The 19350-nt window shown below is 43.1% G+C and overlaps 1 protein-coding gene across 4 annotated transcripts in view; it reads right to left on the bottom strand.

Moving 5' to 3' along the window:
• arnt2 (aryl-hydrocarbon receptor nuclear translocator 2) overlaps window positions 1-19350 on the bottom strand; it is an 87318-nt gene that overhangs the window by 32425 nt on the left and 35543 nt on the right. For all 4 annotated transcript variants that reach the window (XM_069711448.1, XM_069711446.1, XM_069711445.1 and 1 more), the window contains 3 exons: window positions 17926-18028; window positions 2998-3063; window positions 1725-1810 (listed from right to left, as the gene is read on the bottom strand). In XM_069711448.1, the coding sequence (XP_069567549.1) occupies window positions 1725-1810; window positions 2998-3063; window positions 17926-18028 (255 nt within the window). The remainder of the gene's footprint in view (window positions 1-1724; window positions 1811-2997; window positions 3064-17925; window positions 18029-19350) is intronic.

A 19350-nucleotide genomic window follows, 5' to 3' on the forward strand; every position in this document is an offset into this window, starting at 1 on the left:
AAGTTGTGAAGTTCGTTCAGAAGTTGTGAAGTTCGTTCAAAAGTTGTGAAGTTCGTTCAGAAGTTGTGAAGTTCGTTCAGAAGTTGTGAAGTTCGTTCAAAAGTTGTGAAGTTCGTTCAAAAGTTGTGAAGTTCGTTCAGAAGTTGTGAAGTTCATTCAGAGGTTGTGAAGTTCGTTCAGAAGTTGTGAAGTTCATTCAGAGGTTATGAAGTTCGTTCAGAAGTTGTGAAGTTCGTTCAAAAGTTGTGAAGTTCGTTCAAAAGTTGTGAAGTTCGTTCAGAAGTTGTGAAGTTCGTTCAAAAGTTGTGAAGTTCGTTCAGAAGTTGTGAAGTTCGTTCAAAAGTTGTGAAGTTCGTTCAGAAGTTGTGAAGTTCATTCAGAGGTTATGAAGTTCGTTCAGAAGTTGTGAAGTTCGTTCAAAAGTTGTGAAGTTCATTCAGAGGTTATGAAGTTCATTCAGAAGTTGTGAAGTTCATTCTTGTGAAGTTCATGCTCTGCCGGGGGGTCTTGTGATCTCAGGAATGGTCGGTGTCACGCTCGCTCAGATTTTTATTTAAACATCCCTCGTGCAGAGTCACCGCCAAACAAAAATGTAGGCGTCTTTAATAAATGGTTAAAATCTGACACACTGTCCTGACTGAAATTGATATTTTCAATCCTTCATGTGATGCTTCACTTTGGATTTTTCATGGGAGTTCCACAGAAAGTGATGTGGCCTGAACGTCAGTTCACCAATATGAGACTCAATTCAAGCCAACAACAGCAAGAAAAATCCACTTTTTGTCCAAGACTTCAGGTAGTTGAGGGATGAAGTCAGTTGTACTGGGACCTCGAGACCTTTGACAAACATCTTTAGACATTTTGTATTACAGTGAAGCAGCCTGGCTAACAATGACCACTGTTCTTCATCCTGCAGCAAACTACAAACCTTTAACGTCCCTGTTTATCTCCGAGTCAGATTTAATGCTTCAAACATGGTTTAACTGGGATGTCTCCAGATCTAGTTAAATGGCTGAGACGTTTGGTGATGAGTTGAAGAGAGCAGCAATTTCCACAAAATCTACTCCAGTTTTATTCCATAATGAATGTGATAAAGGCTGCAGCTGCACTTTACAACATGGGGCAATATTTAGAAGAACCACAAAGACAAAGTTAAATCTGGAAACGGTTCATGGCGAGCTGCATGACAGACAGGAGAGAGCAGGGAGAGGAACACCTGGAGTTCCTGGGAAGGTCCTGTCGGACACACTGCACAGACAAGCTTGTTGTTACTGCAAACATCCGACTGTCAGAGGGGAAATCCATCAGCCAGCAGACAGACAGCGAAAACACTCCAGCTGTCAGACGTCCCGCGAAGACAAAGAGATGTTTCATGTTTGCTTTGCAGTGAATCTGAACACAGAATGGAACGAGCCAAGTCTGGTGCCAAAATACAGGTTTAAGAAACGTCGCACCAGAAGCGCAAAGGCCGAAGCCAGAGCTCAGCAGAGCCAACAGCTGCTTCAGGTTACACCAGACCACATTTCTTCTGGGAAGGGACCCATGCAGGGGAGTGCACTTTGGGTGAAGCAGTGAAAAACACGAGAGCACCGAGTGGAAATACGATGTGTGTGTGTGTGTGTGTGTGTGTGTGTGTGTGTGTGTGTGTGTGTGTGTGTGTGTGTGTGTGTGTGTGTGTGTGTGTGTGTGTGTGTGTGTGTGTGTGTGTGTGTGTGTTTGATTACCTGCAGGGGGCCACGCTTTGATGTAGCCGGTGCAATGCACCACGGAGTACTGAGCCTCTCCTTCTTTAGAGGGTCCGAGGCCGTTCCTGACCACCGGAGACACACACACACACACACACACACACACACACACACACACACACACACACACACACACACACACACACACACACACACACACACACACACACACACACACACACACACACACACACACACACAAGCATGTTAGGTTCACAATCGCAGAAAGCTCAACAACAATAAAAGCATCAGTCATTCAGTCCGTAACACTGCAGAACTTCATCTCTGTTTAAGGAGGAGGTTTTACACTTCAAATCACATGTTCGTACATATTTAGGGGTCTAATGCAAAGCTGAAATCTAGATTTTCATCTGTGTTTATCACAAAAATATTTGGTATGCAGAAGAAACTGTGTAGCACCTCAGTAAATATCTTAGTATCACATTTATACCAAATTTCACATGAAGACAAAAACAGCATGAAGTTGTGGGTCTGGTTTGCTCACATGTTGCATGTCAAACATTTCACTGGATAACATCTGACTGTTTGCAGCTGGCCTGGTTACAAATTTACACTTAAAAAAGACTATTGATCTGATGATTACACAGTTGTTGTTGTTTTTTCCTCTGACTAGAGAAGACAGCATGAGAGGAATCCTCTTTACAATTTCATAGTGGCTCATTCACGTGATTTGTGTGTTCATTAAATAGATTTTATTGTCTTTGTGCATGAAAATTAAATCTTCTGTGTATTGAAGCTTTTACATGAATTTGGTGGCATTTAATTTTTTCTTGAAATGTTTAAATGTTTGGTAGAAGTGAAAAATACAAATGACCTGTCTGGAGCATCTTTTATTTCAGCTAACTAAAACCACAACACTATTGTTGGTCTGGTATTAAACTGTGTTTATCAATCGTTATCAAAAATAATAGTGTAACAAAAACAGGAAATGCTACTTGAGTTGCTGTTAATGGAAATCACATATTAGTTTATTTATAGAGACTTTATACTTAATGAAAGATTGTCTTGGATTTGAATCTTCACAAAAAAAAAAGTCTGTCAAACTTTATAACAGATTTTTCATCGATTTTAAACTGCAGCATCAACCTTGAAATTACATGACACAGTAAAGTGTTCAGCTACTGCAGTTCTTCTAGTCTTCTAGTCCTCACGTGACTATTCATCCTGGAAACAGTCACTAAACCACCGACACCGTCAGCGCTGTGGGTTGATGGAGAAGAACTTCATGTACCTGTATCTCTTCCTCATGTTGGACAGACGGTTTAGAGAGATGTGATCCAGCGGCGCGCTGCCACACCTACACACACACACACACACGCGCGCGCGCGCACACGCACACACACGCACACGCACACAAAACACAAACAGCAGATATTAAATTCCAGCAGTGCATGAAGATAGTACACATATATATACACACACAAACACACACACACACACACACACACACACACACACACACACACACACACACACACACACACACACACACACACACACACACACACACAAACAAAAACAGCAGATATTAAATTCCAGCAGTGCATGAAGATAGTACACACACACATATATATACACACACACACACACACACACACACACACACACACACACACACACACACACACACACACACACACACGTCTCTCTTGAAATTATTATAAATTGTAAAACGTGTCAACAGTGTGACCAAAGTGTCAGAAAACAGATTTATGAACTTTTTAAAATCCTCAACTAAAACAAATCCAGATTTCTCAGTTTGTGACCATCTGATGTGAATTTCAGAGATGACGTTGACTCGCTCCCTGGGAAGAATTATGATTGTGCTTATTTGTCAACAATTAAACAAAAATGTCAGCTACGAGGTTGTGGAAGGATGTCGGTCAAGGTTCAATTTTGGGGGCCCAGTCATGATTTACTGCCGAGCAAAAACCTTTCAGAAACCTCAAGGAAAAAAATAGAACAGCACAGATATTTTATCCAGACTATAAATATCCATCAAAGAACTTCTGCTTTTGCAAAAGTAAAGATATAGCTGGTACATGTCGTTGTATATTTGGGTCAGGTCTGAAACAGGACAGTCAGTGAAGGGAGAAATCAGAGCGTCTGCACGCCGGATTACAGCTTCCACAACTGGAGGACGGGATGTTTTTCTGTCTATTTAAATGTCGGGGGCTGCCATCCAGACGGTGGACACCTGGGACTGGTTTCTTAATACTGCACGATTCTGCTGAGCTCAGCAGAACTGTACAGAAAGTAAGAGAGTTTTACTGAACTGATATAAATCAGATGATCACTGAATAAAAACAGTGGATCCTACCTGATGCTTGTTTCTCTAAAGCCTGCTGAAGGTTTAGTTTGGTTTTTGATTAATTTACTCGAATTTATCATTTCTGACAGACATCACAGCAACAGCTGTATAAAAGGCTCCGCCCCTTGCAGTTTATTCATCCCCTGCAGTGCAGAGCTCGACCCTCTCAAACCTGCTGCAATAGTGAAATAATCTGAGCCTGATTGTTGACGTCCCAAATGTGAAAGATGTCATAAATTACTAATAGATGGTGCATTAAAATGAGGCTCAACTTAACAACTTGTCATTTTGTTAACTGCCTGCTGCTAAATATTGATCGTTTTATCAAAAGGACGAATCTTTCAAAGTAAAAACATCTTTGGAAAGGTGATATTTACCACAAAGCTTCACTCTAAAACTCCCCCCATGCTGAGAGCTGCAGATTTTTTTGAAGTCATTCATTGTTGCTCTATAAGTCAATGGCTGTTGACTTGTAGCTTAACTGCTGACTAGTGGTGTGTCACATCATATTGTTCATATCTTAATTCAATAAAAATGTCATATCACAATATGAACAATATTGGGACATATTTGCTTATTTATGTCACACTGGCTGGAATCAGCAGCAGGGAGATGTGAGGTTTTGCCAGATTGCACAAGTCTACATTTTACAACAGCAACAAACACGGATGAAAAAGTCATTCAGCTGACTTTTGGTGGTATGTCAGTGGTGTAAGAAATACAACAAAGGCCCGACACTACCCAACAAAGATGACATCACTACCATCTAGTAACTAAATTGACCCCTTAAGTCCAATCAGCATCCATCAGTGATGTCATCGTTGGTTTGTGAACGTTATGAATCCTCCAGTTCAGATTTTGTCCGTCACCATCTTTACTAGTTCGGAGCGGTTTGGAGCAGGAAGTGACCATATTTGGACGAGCTGGGGGAGGAGCCAGCGGTGGATCTGACCGATCTGATCGGAAACCTGACGATACTACGTCCCGCCCACCGATAGCTGTAACCTGACTGCACCACAGGCCTGTCAATCAAACAGACACGCCCCCAAAACAGGTCTTCTTGAATCTTCTTTTCTAATGAATGAGGGATTATTTTCAGATGGACCTCCAGAAAACTAATAAGAAGGAGTGACTTTAGCTAACAACACCGAGATAACTGATGGACACATTTTATTCACTTTGGATTTGATGAGAGAAGTTGAATGGGAGTCTATGGAGCCGGAGGCTTTTTGGAGTCGACCTCTAGTGGCACTCGCTGGTATTGCAGCTGAAGACACTTCTGCATCGGCCTCAATTATCAGACCTGGAAGCTACAAACACTTTTATATACAGTTAAAGCTTAAGCCTTTGGTTTTCCTAAAATATATGCCAAGGAAACTCTATTGTTTAGGCCTGACAAAATTTGAGACTCCTCTGATTCCCTGAATGTGGGGTATAATCCCATAAAGGACACCCCGACCTCATGAACCAACTGTCCATGATGAGTGTTGATCGTGGTCACATTGGAGACAACATGTCTCACTGTCTGTCTGGCAGTAATCAGCCAAGAACACATTATTGTCCTTATCGGAACCAATGTGTTCATATAGTTGAGACCTTGTGAGAGTTCAGAGGTTTAGCAACAGGGAATGGCCACATGGTGTGGCCTCTCTCCTCCATCGAGCTGCCGCCAATAAACACCCAGAACGGTCTCCTCTGCCTTCTTCACCTCATCTCCACCATTTCCATCAGAAACTGCCGTCCATAACACCTAACTTCCTAACATTAACTAAACTTCTCTTCGGTGAACATGCCGAGCTTGCAAACATAGATAGAGATACAGCGTGGTCCCGGCACAGGAACCTCTTGGGTAGAAAGGGTTAACCAAGACAAGATGCATCAGGATATTGATTCAGGAAAAAGTCCCCTCACAAGCAGCGAGAACAAGACCCCAAAGTTAAACACAAGGCTGATGATTAGCAGCTGGATGTCTTTTAAACAATGTGGTCTGAATTATGTTGAATCTGCGGGTCACTTTTAACAAGTGCTCCGTCTGCTGCTCCTAAACATCCTGCAGACAGACAGAAGACAGACGCGGAACAAATAGTTGCAGGACTGAAACAGCTGGAACACGAAGGATCTTGTGTTCTTCCACCATAATTAGGATTGTAACTGCAACCGTTATTTTCATTGTTCGATCAATCTTCGGATTAGTTTCTTGATTCATCGTTGTTTCTATTAAATTACAGCAAATTAAAAGTCCACAGTGGTGAATTAAAATGAATTATTTTATCAGAACTTCAGTCCAAATCTTGACAATACAGTATTTAATTTATTAAACTATTGTATTATTGTGCTATAAAATAAGACAAAGAAAATGTACTGATTGCTGAATTGGCGAATCAACCAGTTTGTCTCAACTCCTCGGTGGAATATTTAGTCCCTTCAAGATCTCGCTGAGTTTTTTGGTGATCAAAAATTTTTGATTTTGCTGCAGAGTTTTAAGAGGTTTTTTTCAGTAAAATTGCAGAAATTACAAAAACTTGCAAGTGGTGAAAAAATAAATGTGATTTTTTTTTTTTTTTTTTTTATATAGCACTACCTGATAAACAATGATATGTAATCAAATCCTGTGACACTAATCATGATGAACATCGAATGAATATTTGAGTTTTAATCATTTATTTAATCTTGTATTAAACTTAGAGAAGCATGAGGCTAAAAGCTCCTAAATGGCAAGATGGCGCCGCGCTAGCTGCAGCCTGTTACAGCAGCTCCCCCCGAGTGTGTTTTGTTTTAAGTATTTGTCTTTCTTTCTCCTCTCTTCGGAGTGGTTTTTTTTTTTTCTTCACGTGTGTTAAGTGAACGGTCAGACAATGGACCGTAATTTTTCCACTTTTCTAGTTGGGGGCATTGTTATTGTTTACTCGCGTGATCAGCTGATCGCGCTGAGTAGACCTCTACTGCTGCTGCCCGGAGCGAGGCCTGAGATCCCCGTCGAACTTCTGAGAAGACGTCGGGGTTGCAGAGCTGGAGCTAAGCTGAAGGCGGAAAGGAGGAAATACAAACCAGCGGTACCGGCGATCTTAATGGGGAACGTGAGGTCGTTGGCCAACAAGACGGACGAGCTCGGCGCGCTGGTAAAGACCCAGAGAGAGTACCGGGAGTGCAGCATCATGTGTTTCACCGAGACATGGCTGCACTCACATCTCCCGGACCACAGCGCGGCCGTACCCGGCTTCAGGACTGTTCGGGGGGACGGAGACGTTGTTCGGAGCGGTAAGAAGAAAGGTGGAGAGATTGCAGTCTATGTGAACGAGAGGTGGTGCAATCCCGACCACGTGTGTGTGAAGGAACGTTTTTGTAGCCCGGACATTGAACTTCTAGCCCTGGGGATGCGCCCTTATTATTTACCGAGGGAGTTCACGTCCGCCATTGTTATCGCTGTGTACGTTCCTCCATCAGCTGACGTAGAGGCAGCAGTGGACACCATCTACTCCACTGTGGCTAAACTTCAGACTCAGCATCCCGGTGCATTTTTGGCAGTTACTGGAGACTTTAACCAGTCTGGATAAAGTACTGCCAACTTTTCACCAGTATGTGAACTGCCCCACAAGGAACAATAAAACTCTGGTAGGTCTGATCACAACCTGGTCCTGCTGACTCCCAGGTATGTTCCTCTGGTGCAGAGGCAGCCTGTGACCACCAGGACTGTGAGGAGGTGGACACAGGAGGCTGAAGACGCCCTGCAGGACTGCTTTGAGTCCACAGACTGGGACGTGCTGTGTGGACCACATGGGGAGGACATCAACAGCATGACGGACTGTATCACAGAACACATCAAATTCTGTGAACACACCACCGTACCAGTGTTGGGGACACTGCTTCCCCAACAATAAGCCGTGGATCACCAGTGACCTGAAAGTTCTTCTTATTAAGAAGAAAGCAGCCTTCAGGTCTGGGGACAGGGACGAGCTCCGGAGAGTGCAGCGCCTCCTGAAGGAGAAGATGAGGGAGTGCAAGGACTCCTACAGGAGGAAGCTGGAGGCCAAACTCCAGCAGAACAACGTGAGGGAGGTGTGGACCGGTATGAAGGAGATTACTGGGTTCAAGGGGAGAGAGAGACAACCAGGGGGAACCTGGAGAGGACCAACCAGGGGGAACCTGGAGAGGAACAACCAGGGGCAACCTGGAGAGGAACAACCAGGGGCAACCTGGAGAGGAACAACCAGGGGCAACCTGGAGAGGAACAACCAGGGGGAACCTGGAGAGGAACAATGAGCTAAACTGTTTCTTCAACAGGTTTAGTTCACCACCCTCATCTGTCTCCTCCACACCTTACACCTCCCAAACACCTCTGCTGCCTCCCCCATCCCCTCTCTGGTGAGCTGCATAGAGCCCTCAATCTCAAAGGGCTCTTCCTCCATCGACACCTTGACCCCCTCCACCCCCCTCTCTGTGACGACTGGCCAGGTTAGGAGACAGCTGGAGAGAATCCACCAGTGCAAGGCTGCAGGACCTGACGGCATCGGCCCCGGGGTCCTGAAGACCGGCGCCGTCCAGCTGGCTGAGGTCCTACAACACCTCTTCAACCTGAGCCTGAAGCAGGAGGAAGTCCCGGTGCTGTGGAAGACATCCTGCCTGGTTCCTGTCCCTAAGAAGACGACTCCATCTGGCCTCAGCGACTACTGACCGGTTGCCCTCACATCTCATGTGATGAAGGTGCTGGAGAGGCTGGTCTTGGCCCACCTCAGGCCGCTGGTGAAATCTTCTCTGGACCCTCTGCAATTTGCGTACCAGCCTCATGTGGGAGTGGACGATGACATCATCTACCTGCTGCAACGAGCTCAGTCTCACCTGGATGGAACCGGTGACTCTGTGAGAATCACTTTCTTTGATTTCTCCAGTGCATTCAACACCATCCAACCACTGCTACTGAGTGAGAAGCTGCGGGTGGTGGGGGTGGACACGTCCACCGTCTCCTGGATCAATGACTACCTGACAGGCAGACCACAGTTTGTCCGTCTGGGCAGTGTGCTGTCTGATACGGTGGTCAGTGGTACTGGAGCTCCTCAGGGAACTGTTCTGTCTCCTTCCTGTTCACCTTCTACACAACTGACTTCTAGTACAACTCAGAGTCCTGCCATCTGCAGAAGTTCTCTGACGACTCTGCAGTGGTAGGATGTATAAGGGATGGACGGGAGGACGAGTACAGGGCAGTAGTGGAGGACTTTGTGAAGTGGGCGGGAAGAAATCACCTGCTCCTGAACGTGGCCAAGACCAGAGAGATGGTGGTCGACTTCAGGAGGAAGACAACGGCTCCACAACCGCTGAGAGTTCGGGGAGAGGAGGTGGACATGGTGGAGGAGTACAAGTACCTGGGTGTGTTCATCGACAACAGACTGAACTGGAAGACCAACATCAACGCTGTCTACAAGAAGGTGATGAGTCGACTCTTTTTCTTGAGGAAACTTCGATCCTTCAATGTGTGCAGCGAGATGTTGGAGATGTTCTACCAGTCTGTTGTGGCCAGTGAACTGTACTTCTCTGTGGTCTGCTGGGGGAGCAGCATTGGAGCCGGAGACACCAACAGACTTAACAAACTGGTGAAGAAGGCCGGCTCCATCATCGGCTACAAACTGGACAGTCTGGAAAAGGTGGTGGAGAGGAGGACGCTGAACAAACTATTATCCATATTGGATAATCCTGACCACCCTCTCCACCACCTGCTGCAGGGACAGAGGAGGACGTTCTCCAAAAGACTCCTCCAGCTCCGCTGTCACAAGGACAGATACAGGAGATCATTCCAGATACAGGAGATCATTCCTGATACAGGAGATCATTCCTGATACATGAGATCATTCCAGATACAGGAGATCATTCCTGATACAGGAGATCATTCCTGATACATGAGATCATTCCAGATACAGGAGATCATTCCAGATAAAAGAGATCATTCCAGATACAGGAGATCATTCCAGATACAGGAGATCATTCCAGATACAGGAGATCATTCCAGATACAGGAGATCATTCCAGATAAAAGAGATCATTCCAGATACAGGAGATCATTCCAGATACAGGAGATCATTCCAGATACAGGAGATCATTCCAGATACAGGAGATCATTCCTGATACAGGAGATTATTCCAGATACAGGAGATCATTCCTGATACAGGAGATCATTCCAGATAAAAGAGATCATTCCAGATACAGGAGATCATTCCAGATACAGGAGATCATTCCAGATACAGGAGATCATTCCAGATACAGGAGATCATTCCTGATACAGGAGATTATTCCAGATACAGGAGATCATTCCTGATACAGGAGATCATTCCAGATAAAAGAGATCATTCCAGATACAGGAGATCATTCCAGATACAGGAGATCATTCCAGATACAGGAGATCATTCCTGCCGACCGCAATAAGACTGTATAGTAACTCACCTCTGGCAAAATCCATCACATAACAATAACACTGTTGTCTGTGTTTCTTGGTTGTTTGTATATAATATATATAGATATATACTGTACTGTATATACCAGGGGTGGGCAAACTACGGCCCGCGGGCCACATCCGGCCTGTTGGTCTTTTTAATCCGGCCCACCAAAGATTGGTGCAGAATTGCCCAAATCAAATCATATCATAATTATGACTGCATTCATTGGACCTTGTCCTGTAATACCTGGCGGTCCACCAGGTGGCGCCGCACTAGGCGCAGTGATACATTGACTTGATTTTGCGGAGGCCGGGCTGCTCTCTGTTGTTACTCTGCTGCTGCTCTGAACACATCTGCAACAATGAACGGGCCAAAGAAAAGAAAAGTCGACAGCGAGCACCGAGTGTTTAATAAGGAACGGACGACTGAATACTTTTTCACTGAAGTCCGGTCGAAGGCTGTGTGTCTTATTTACCAAGAAACCGTTGCGGTTTTAAAGGAATACAACATCAGCTGTCACTTTTCCACCAAGCATGCTAATTGCGCTAACAACCAGTCAACGCGGGAACGGACGGCGACCGCTCGGAGGTCGGCAGATCGTTTGCAGCAAAACACCTTCATCTGACAAACTGCCATCCAAGAATCAAGCACCAAGGCAAGCTACTTGCTGGCATTCAAATTAGCAAAGACCAGCAAGCCTTTCTCCGAAGGGGAGTTTGTCAAAGAGTGCTGGTAGAGACAGCAGGTGTCTTGTGTCCTGAGAGAAGAACAAACTAGAAAACATGAGCTCATCACACAGGACGGTGACTCGCCGTGTTGAGATGATTGACGAAGACTTGGCTAGCAAGCTAAACAAAAAAAACGGAGTCATTTACATGATATTTCTTGGCACTGGATGAAAGTCACGACATAAAGGACACCGCTCAGCTTTTAATTTTTATCAGAGGGATTAATGACAATTTTGAGATAAGGAGGAGTTTTTGGCCGTGGAATCCCTGAAGGGGACACCGTGGGGAGAGGACTCGTATGACGGCGTGTCGGGGGTCATCGAGAGGCTCCAGCTACCTCGGAGTAGCTCGCCAACGTTACCACAGAAGGATCGACAAATCTGACTGGAAAAAACGTCGGGTTGCTCAAAAGAATCCAGGAGAGGGTGAAAGAGGACAACCCTGAGCAGGAGGACATTTTCTTACACTGTGTAAATCCGTCCTGCAGCTCGACCACGTGGTGAAGCCGGTTGTAGAAGTGGTGAACTTTATTGGAGCGAGGGGACTTCACCGTCGTCAGGTTATTAAGTTTCTAGAAGAAACTGACTCTGATCACCAGGACTTGCTTCACCACTCCAACGTCCGCTAGTTAAGTTTGGGGAAAGTATGTCAACGAGTGTTGGAGCTCAAACGGGAGATTATCTCATTTTTGGAGCTACTTGAGAAAGCTGACGATGTTCCTGAGCTGAGTGACACAGATTGTCTTTGTGATTTGTCTTTTGCTGAGGACATACTGACACACATGAATGAGCTGAACGTGAAGCTACAAGGGAAAGACCAGTTTATTCATGAAATGTACACAAACGTCAGAGCCTTCAAAACCAAGCTAGCTTTATTCTCAAAGCAAATGTCAAACAAGTCATTTGCTCATTTCCCCACGCTGGCTACGCTGAAAGACGTCCTGGACATGAAGACATACAGGACTTCACTGGACAACCTGCACGGAGGACTCTGCCATCGGTTCTCTGATTTTGGAAAAATTGACAAGTCACTTCAGCTGGTGTCATGTCCCTTTAGCTGGTCTCATGTCCCTTCAGCTGGTCTCATGTCCCTTCAGCTGGTGTCCTGTCCCTCCAGCTGGTGTCCTGTCCTTTCAGCTGGTCTCATGTCCCTTCAGCTGGTGTCCTGTCCCTTCACACAAGACCCTGAAACGGCGCCACAGGAGTTTCAGTGTGAACTGATTGATCTCCAATGTGACACCGTCTTCAAGGAGAAGTTCAACTCTCTTAAACTGGATGAGTTTTCTGCTTCATTAAAGCAGCCAAATGTCCAAACATCCAGAAGATGTCCCAGAAGATGCTGGTGTTGTTTGTCTCTACTGTGTGTGAACAGACTTTTAGTGTGATGAACACCAACAAAGCACCTCACAGATCCCAGTTGAGTGACGAACACCTCAGATCTGTTCTGAGCACACAACAAAACTAACAGCAGACTTCGATGCTCTGACAGAGAAGGTGATCAACAACACTGTTCCCACTAAAAGTGAATGTACGTATTAACACTGTGATGCCTTTTTTATGTTTATGTTTGATATGTATGCATCTGGTGCTGGCCCGGCCCGTCTGTCAAATTGTAAAAGTCAATGTGGCCCCTGAGCCAAAAAGTTTGCCCACCCCTGGTGTAGACTGTATATACTGTGCATTTTATATTTTATATTTAATATTTTTTACTGCTATTTTATTGCTTTCTATTATTCTCTTATTGCTTCTGTAGCGGAAAAAAATTCCCCTCGGGGATTAATAAAGTAACTACCTAACCTAACCTAACCTAACCTAAAAGCTCCTAAAAGGTCCTAAAAGCTGCGTATGTTTCCAGAACAGAGCATCTGTGACTGGAATATAGAAACAAGGACTACATCAGCTGTCAAAATAAGAGCTTTAGATGCTGTTTAATTCATGTTCATTCAACACATAGACCTGCTGGATGAAACAAAACCATGCATATGAAAACCACATTTAAGCAAATCCTGTCACTTCCTGTTTCAGAGTTTTATTTGGTGAAGAAAACAGGAGCAGAACCTCTGATTGGAAACAAGGAGTTATTTGTGTTAATAAAGAGAGTTTTGTTTAAAAAGATTTACTTTATGCCGTCAATACTTTCAGCACAGATTCTGATGATGACATTTTTTGTGGAAAAATTACGGAAATATAAAAAAATTGCAAACTCCCACAAATATTAGAGATTTCTTGAATGTGTGTTAATTATTGCGATGGGCAAATGGTGATTTCCTGGAGGGACTGAATGATGTTTACATCGATGTACGTTTGTATAGTAGTCGAGACAGTTGCAACAATAATTAATACACTGGAATAAGGTCCTAATAAACGGTTGTACAGCTTCCCTGACTCATGTCTGTCCATAGCAGCAGGTCCGTTTTGTATAACAGCCAGAAGGACGTGTCCCATGTTTCCGGATTGAAACAGCCAAATGGAAACAAGGCAATTCTCCGTATATACATTGAACAAACTCCCAAATCCAACAGGTTAGAGCCCCCAGCTGAGCTTCCTGCTACGTAGACAGTGGGTGTTGTTCTCCAGGAGGTTTTTCTGGTGACTGAACATTACATAAGGCAGCCTGAATGTAATAACGGCTTCCCTGAAACGTTGGCCTGCTGATCGCGCTGTGCTCTTCCCGGCCGTGTTTATGTACGTGTCACAGAAGGAGCTGCTTTTTACTGTTTGCTTGCACTCCTCTTTCAGACCGCCTCGGGAGCAGCATGTTGTTTGAATTATGCAGCCTGAATAGCAACAGAAAGAGATGTCACTTCAAAAGATTGAACAACATAACACGCGGCTTTCGTGGAACTCTCGCGCCTTTGTGACAGATCCAGATGAAACCAGGCTCTCGCAGCCTCGACGCTTCCTCACACGCTGGCACCGACATGACCGTAAAACATTGGAAAAGTGTCTTATTTTCTGGAACTAAAATATGAGCTCGTCCAAGCCCTCCAAGTAGTCAAAGCTGCTTTGATATATTTTGCAGCCAATGAGTAATGAGGGCTGAGGGACAAACTGTCACATCCTGACAGGGAACACGAGCAAACAGACAAACTTAGCAAGAAACTCGGTTAGTGTGAAGCTACGGAGCGGAGATACAGAGATACCCAACAGATGGCAATCATTATTAGAATATACATAGATGGCAAGTCTAGTTATCTGTGAAGTATGGAAACATCAGCTGTGTAAGCAGCAACCTCTGGGGAGCCAAAACATGAATGCTGCTACGTCAGGACAGAAAGGCATACGGCTGGAGGTTCATGCGGTGTGAAATAGGTTACGGGTCCATGAACAGCCCAATTTAAAAAGCAGGCACGAGTCATTTATTGTACTTTTTTCTTTATGGTATTAAGGAGCCCGATGAGTGCACACTGTCACAGCTGTCTAGTTTCAAAGCCAACGTTACACAACAATAATTTACCCATCAAGCACATTTGACCTCCATCGATTCTACAATATGTTGTTGACAAAATACAGGTTTCCTTTAAAAAGGTTTAACGGAAAGAAAAAAAATGCAGCCATCTGTCATATTGAACAAACAGATTCCTACCATGGTACAGTCATATTGTATGTAATCAATCAAAATCTAAATATACAAAATTTAATTATTAAAAGTTGCTCGGACTTTTAAGCTGAACAGAGCAGATCTACTGGGCAGGAAGTCAGTCGGAGAAAATCCAGTCGATTTTCAAAATAAAACACCTGTGTGCAAACTCCTGGTCGTAACGCACATCACTACATCAGCATCTAACCCCGAAGTCCGTCAGTCTGGACAGGAAATGTGTTCTCATCCTGCCACAGACACAGGATGTGAAATAGTTCCACAACAAACAGGAGGATTCATGTTTTTAATGATAAAACTCAGCAGCTGTTTTAACTCTGTCTGCAGCACAAAGTAGAAAACGACAACAAACACACAATGGACAAAAAAAGAAGCCGTTTAACAACGTTTACCTGATAGAAGAACAGAAATCAAGGAAACAAGATCTAATCAGGAAGTAAGATCAAAAAAATACTTCTGACATGCTCCAGAAAAACTGCAGTGCAGACGCAACATGACGGACCGTCTTCAGTGGAATAATCTTCAGCTCAGTCTGGACTCTGGAAACAGCAGTTAGTGCATTAATCTCACCACTCAGTCCATTTGAAGCTGTTTTGAATGTTTTTTCTGAGCACCTCTGTGGTAAACAGGTGTAGCGCACCTCAACCACGCTTTACTACTAAAAACAACATAATTAAAGTTCTTGATCTGTTGGAAATTAATTTATCTCTTAAGTGCCTGAAGATCCAATCATCTATAAAGTGTGTGTCATGTAAGAGAGAACCAAAACAAATGGTGAATTTAAGGTGTATTGATTGTTTCATGACGTCAACGGGAAGACTTTTTGATCTGCTACTGTTTGCTCAGTCAGTTACTGCATTAATACAAACTCAACATGTCCTGTATCCATTTCAATTGTAAAAACCTGCTGACGTGTTGATAGAAAGAAACTCTTCATTCCTTAACGAGACCTTTTTTTTGGAAACATTTTGAATTTCGTTCCAGTAATTCAGACAATCATTGACAATAGCATGATCACTGCAACAGATAACGCAGCACTGATGTTTAGCCAATAAAGAAGGAGGTTCTTATAGGTCTGTAATAAATATTTCATAATAATGCATCACATTATTTGACGACAACGTGTCAGCGTGAAAGAGGTCATTGGATTTAATTCACCCTCAGGGTTTCCTCTCATTGTTTAGCTCACAGCTTTACTAATGTGGTTAAATATGCCGTGTTGTCTTGACAACTAATGCATCAAGTGTTTGGAGAGTGATTCATGAAAAGGGTTTATCTATTTTTTATGTTTATTTCCCGTCATTGCTAATTGAGTTTGCTCTTGTCGAGAGGCAGACGAGCTTTCAGCAGAAAGTCTCAGACCCAGTTTCTGCTTTCTGCCAAAACACCACTCAGACAGGCAACGTTAACTTCAAGGTCCAAACGGGCGAAGCGCCGCTCGACTTGACCAAAAGACGGCTTTGAGTTTTGTAGTTCCCACAACAGAGTGATACAGATTCAAGGGGAAAGATACATTTATAAACTTCATATTTTTGAATATTCTCCAGTATTTGTATCATGTAGCTCCTGAAATTTAAAGTGTGAGAGATTTATGAACTGTTAAGTATATAATCACCATTTAGGTGAATGTGTGTGCTGAATTTGGACTTTATATTGAAAGATACCAAGTAATAAAGTGGTGATCAGAATTGGGCATCCTCACATTTGTTGTATTGTTTTATGTATTCACTTTTATTTTTGACTTTAATCCTATCGGTCTAACCAATGCTTCACCTAATAATTTTATATAGAGCTGCATATGAGCTATATATGACTTTAGGAACAATCACAGTCCTTATATATATGACCTTTATTTAACCAGGTAAAATCAATTGAGAACCAATTCTCATTTACAATGATGACCTGTCAACACAGTCCTTCACGTATGAAACACTGTTGTAAAAGCGTCTGTGCAGCTAACTGGAAGCAGTTCAGCAGAACTCTTCAATGTTCTGTGCAGCTGAAAGGAAGGAAATTGCCATTTGTTTCTTTGTAAAAGTCTGATGTCACCGTGTGCCTTTCACATCCCAACAACTCCTGCTGCTGACCATTGGGTACCATTTCAGCTTGTTTGCATGTCATTTAATTCCCATTTACAAAGCAGAGGTGACCTCTATTTAACCACATCTAGATAAATATACGGTCATTATGTTAAAACATCGCTGATTCATAAAAAGTTCTTTTAAATAATTAAATCTCAAACAATTCTGCAAGCTCCATCAAGATACAGGAATTTGAAGGAATTGTTAGGTTTATGCACTTAAACTACAATAATTTATACAACTACAAAATAAATTCATCTGAAATTAAAATTAGTCAAATAAAAATAACTATTGAAATGAAATAGTGACAACACCAGGGGTCTCCTACCAGTAGCCCGCGACCCGGTTCTGGGTAGATTATGAAAGGTTGAAACAATATACATGGTTTCCCACACATTGACTTATTTGGGACGGCGACTCAGGTATATTTGTTGATCAATTGCAGCATTTTTTATTTTTTTATTTTTTTTGAACCTGTCCGAGCGATCGATTAACGAGTTGACGATCTCCCCTCGCTCCCTCCACCTGTGCGTCAGTGCTGCAGAGGTGGAGCTCTGCCCACAGTGTGACACACAGAAATCAGAGGACAGAAACACAGCAGAGACTCTCACACCGAGCTGAAAACAAAAGGTGCTCGGAATTTGGATAAATAACATAAATATCATATTTTTGGCTGGATCACAACAGCGGGGCGGAGCTATAAAGAGTGTCTGTCACTGAGTGAGTGAGAGATCAACGTTACACCGCAGGTCGGCTGAACGCTGCAACTTTTCAAATTAAAAGCCCTCCAGTTTCCCACAGGGTCCAGACATATACTCAGTTTTGACTATGGGTTTCTTTCAGGAGGGGCAGGAGGTCCCAATTGAAGGGAAACACTGGATTTTCCTGTTAAATCTTGTTTGGCCATGCACGGGTTGCGGTAGGCATTTAGGGAGCATCTGTATAATTGTAGATACAGAAAATAAATAGGTTTAACTATTCTGGAGAGGAAGCAACAGAAAGTAAAACATCGGTAACACACCTCATGCGGCAGATGAAGGAGCGTCGGGATCCCATGCACATCCTCATGGAGGACTGCTGTCCCTCCTTCTTCACTGTTCCCGTCTTCAGGTCCAGAATCCGTCCTGTTGACACACAAACAGCACCAATTAAAAATAGGGCGACAACAAGTGCAGGACATCAACAAACAAACAAACAAAGACCAATTAACAACAAACAGCCTGATACTTCTTCTACATACAACTTGTGCTTAGATGGCAGCTCTGGTGAGCTATATAATAATAATAATAATAATAATAATAATAATAATAACAATACCATTAATAAATAAAAACACAATTGGCAGTTAGTGTAATTCCTAGTTATCAAAGTTAAAACAAAACAAAAAAATCCATCTACGACTCATCATCTCTGGAGTCTCACTTCTAATGTATGTTGTAATTTTTTAACTGAAGTTAATCTTTTTTTAATTAAAAAAAAAACCTAATTTGGATTTGTACAACTAAAGAGAGCTGGAAAACAATGTTTAATTCAGACGTATCTTAAAGCCTTTTTGATTGTGCTAGGTTTATGTTTTTCATTTTGTTAACAACAAAAAAATAAAATCAAGGTCATGAGAATTGTTTTTGAAATCATATCCATAGAATTGTAATTTGGCAGCAGTTGTTGAAAACTTAATGTAAAGCGCAACGAAATGTTAATCATCACAACTCATTAAAGAAGTCGTTAGTTTAAGCCAGTTGCCAACACGTCTTAGCAAGTTTAAAATATGTATTTAATTATCTAAATATGTTTACGGTTTAAGTTCACATTGTTCACACTGCTACATTACAGTGAAACAAAAAAAGGTAATGATGAGTTTTCAAAATAAAACATTTACGAGAGCATCAACACGGAGCCACCTGTTAATGACGATGCTCACGGCAGAAGTGGTGATAATTCCTAATGTGTTGGAACAACAGGCAAGGTGACTGAACATATTGTTCATGTATTTCAGTGTGTGTGTGTGTGTGTGTGTGTGTGTGTGTGAGACAGAGAGAGGAATAGAATGTGCAGACAATTTGCGAAGCCTTCGACACCCAATGTGTTGCGAGATCCGTGGCTGCTGACCGACTTAGCTTCCTCCCTAGCCTGACTTGTAGCTGGTAACCTTCCTTTATTCTGCAGTGATGAGGCAGGCAGAGACAACAAGAGTAACATTGCGTGAAAAAAAAAGAGGCACAAATTAAGCTATCAAAGGACAAACCTCGACCTCAAACTGCTGAAAACCAGACCAGAATATCAGCCTTTTTAAAACGCACCCTACCCTAAGGATGCTAATGTTCGCAGCTCTGTTGCTGATCAATCTAAGCTGCACCACCCGTGGGGCCCACTGGACTGGACATACATCAGCCCCAGGTTACCCAGAAGGCCATGCTCCCTCAGGGGACGGCTCTGCCACTAACAA

Source organism: Brachyistius frenatus, unplaced genomic scaffold (genome assembly GCF_029030835.1).
Source record: "Brachyistius frenatus isolate BFR_SWC_R1_liver_20210118 unplaced genomic scaffold, ASM2903083v1 Contig_100, whole genome shotgun sequence".
NCBI classification, from domain to species: domain Eukaryota; kingdom Metazoa; phylum Chordata; class Actinopteri; family Embiotocidae; genus Brachyistius; species Brachyistius frenatus.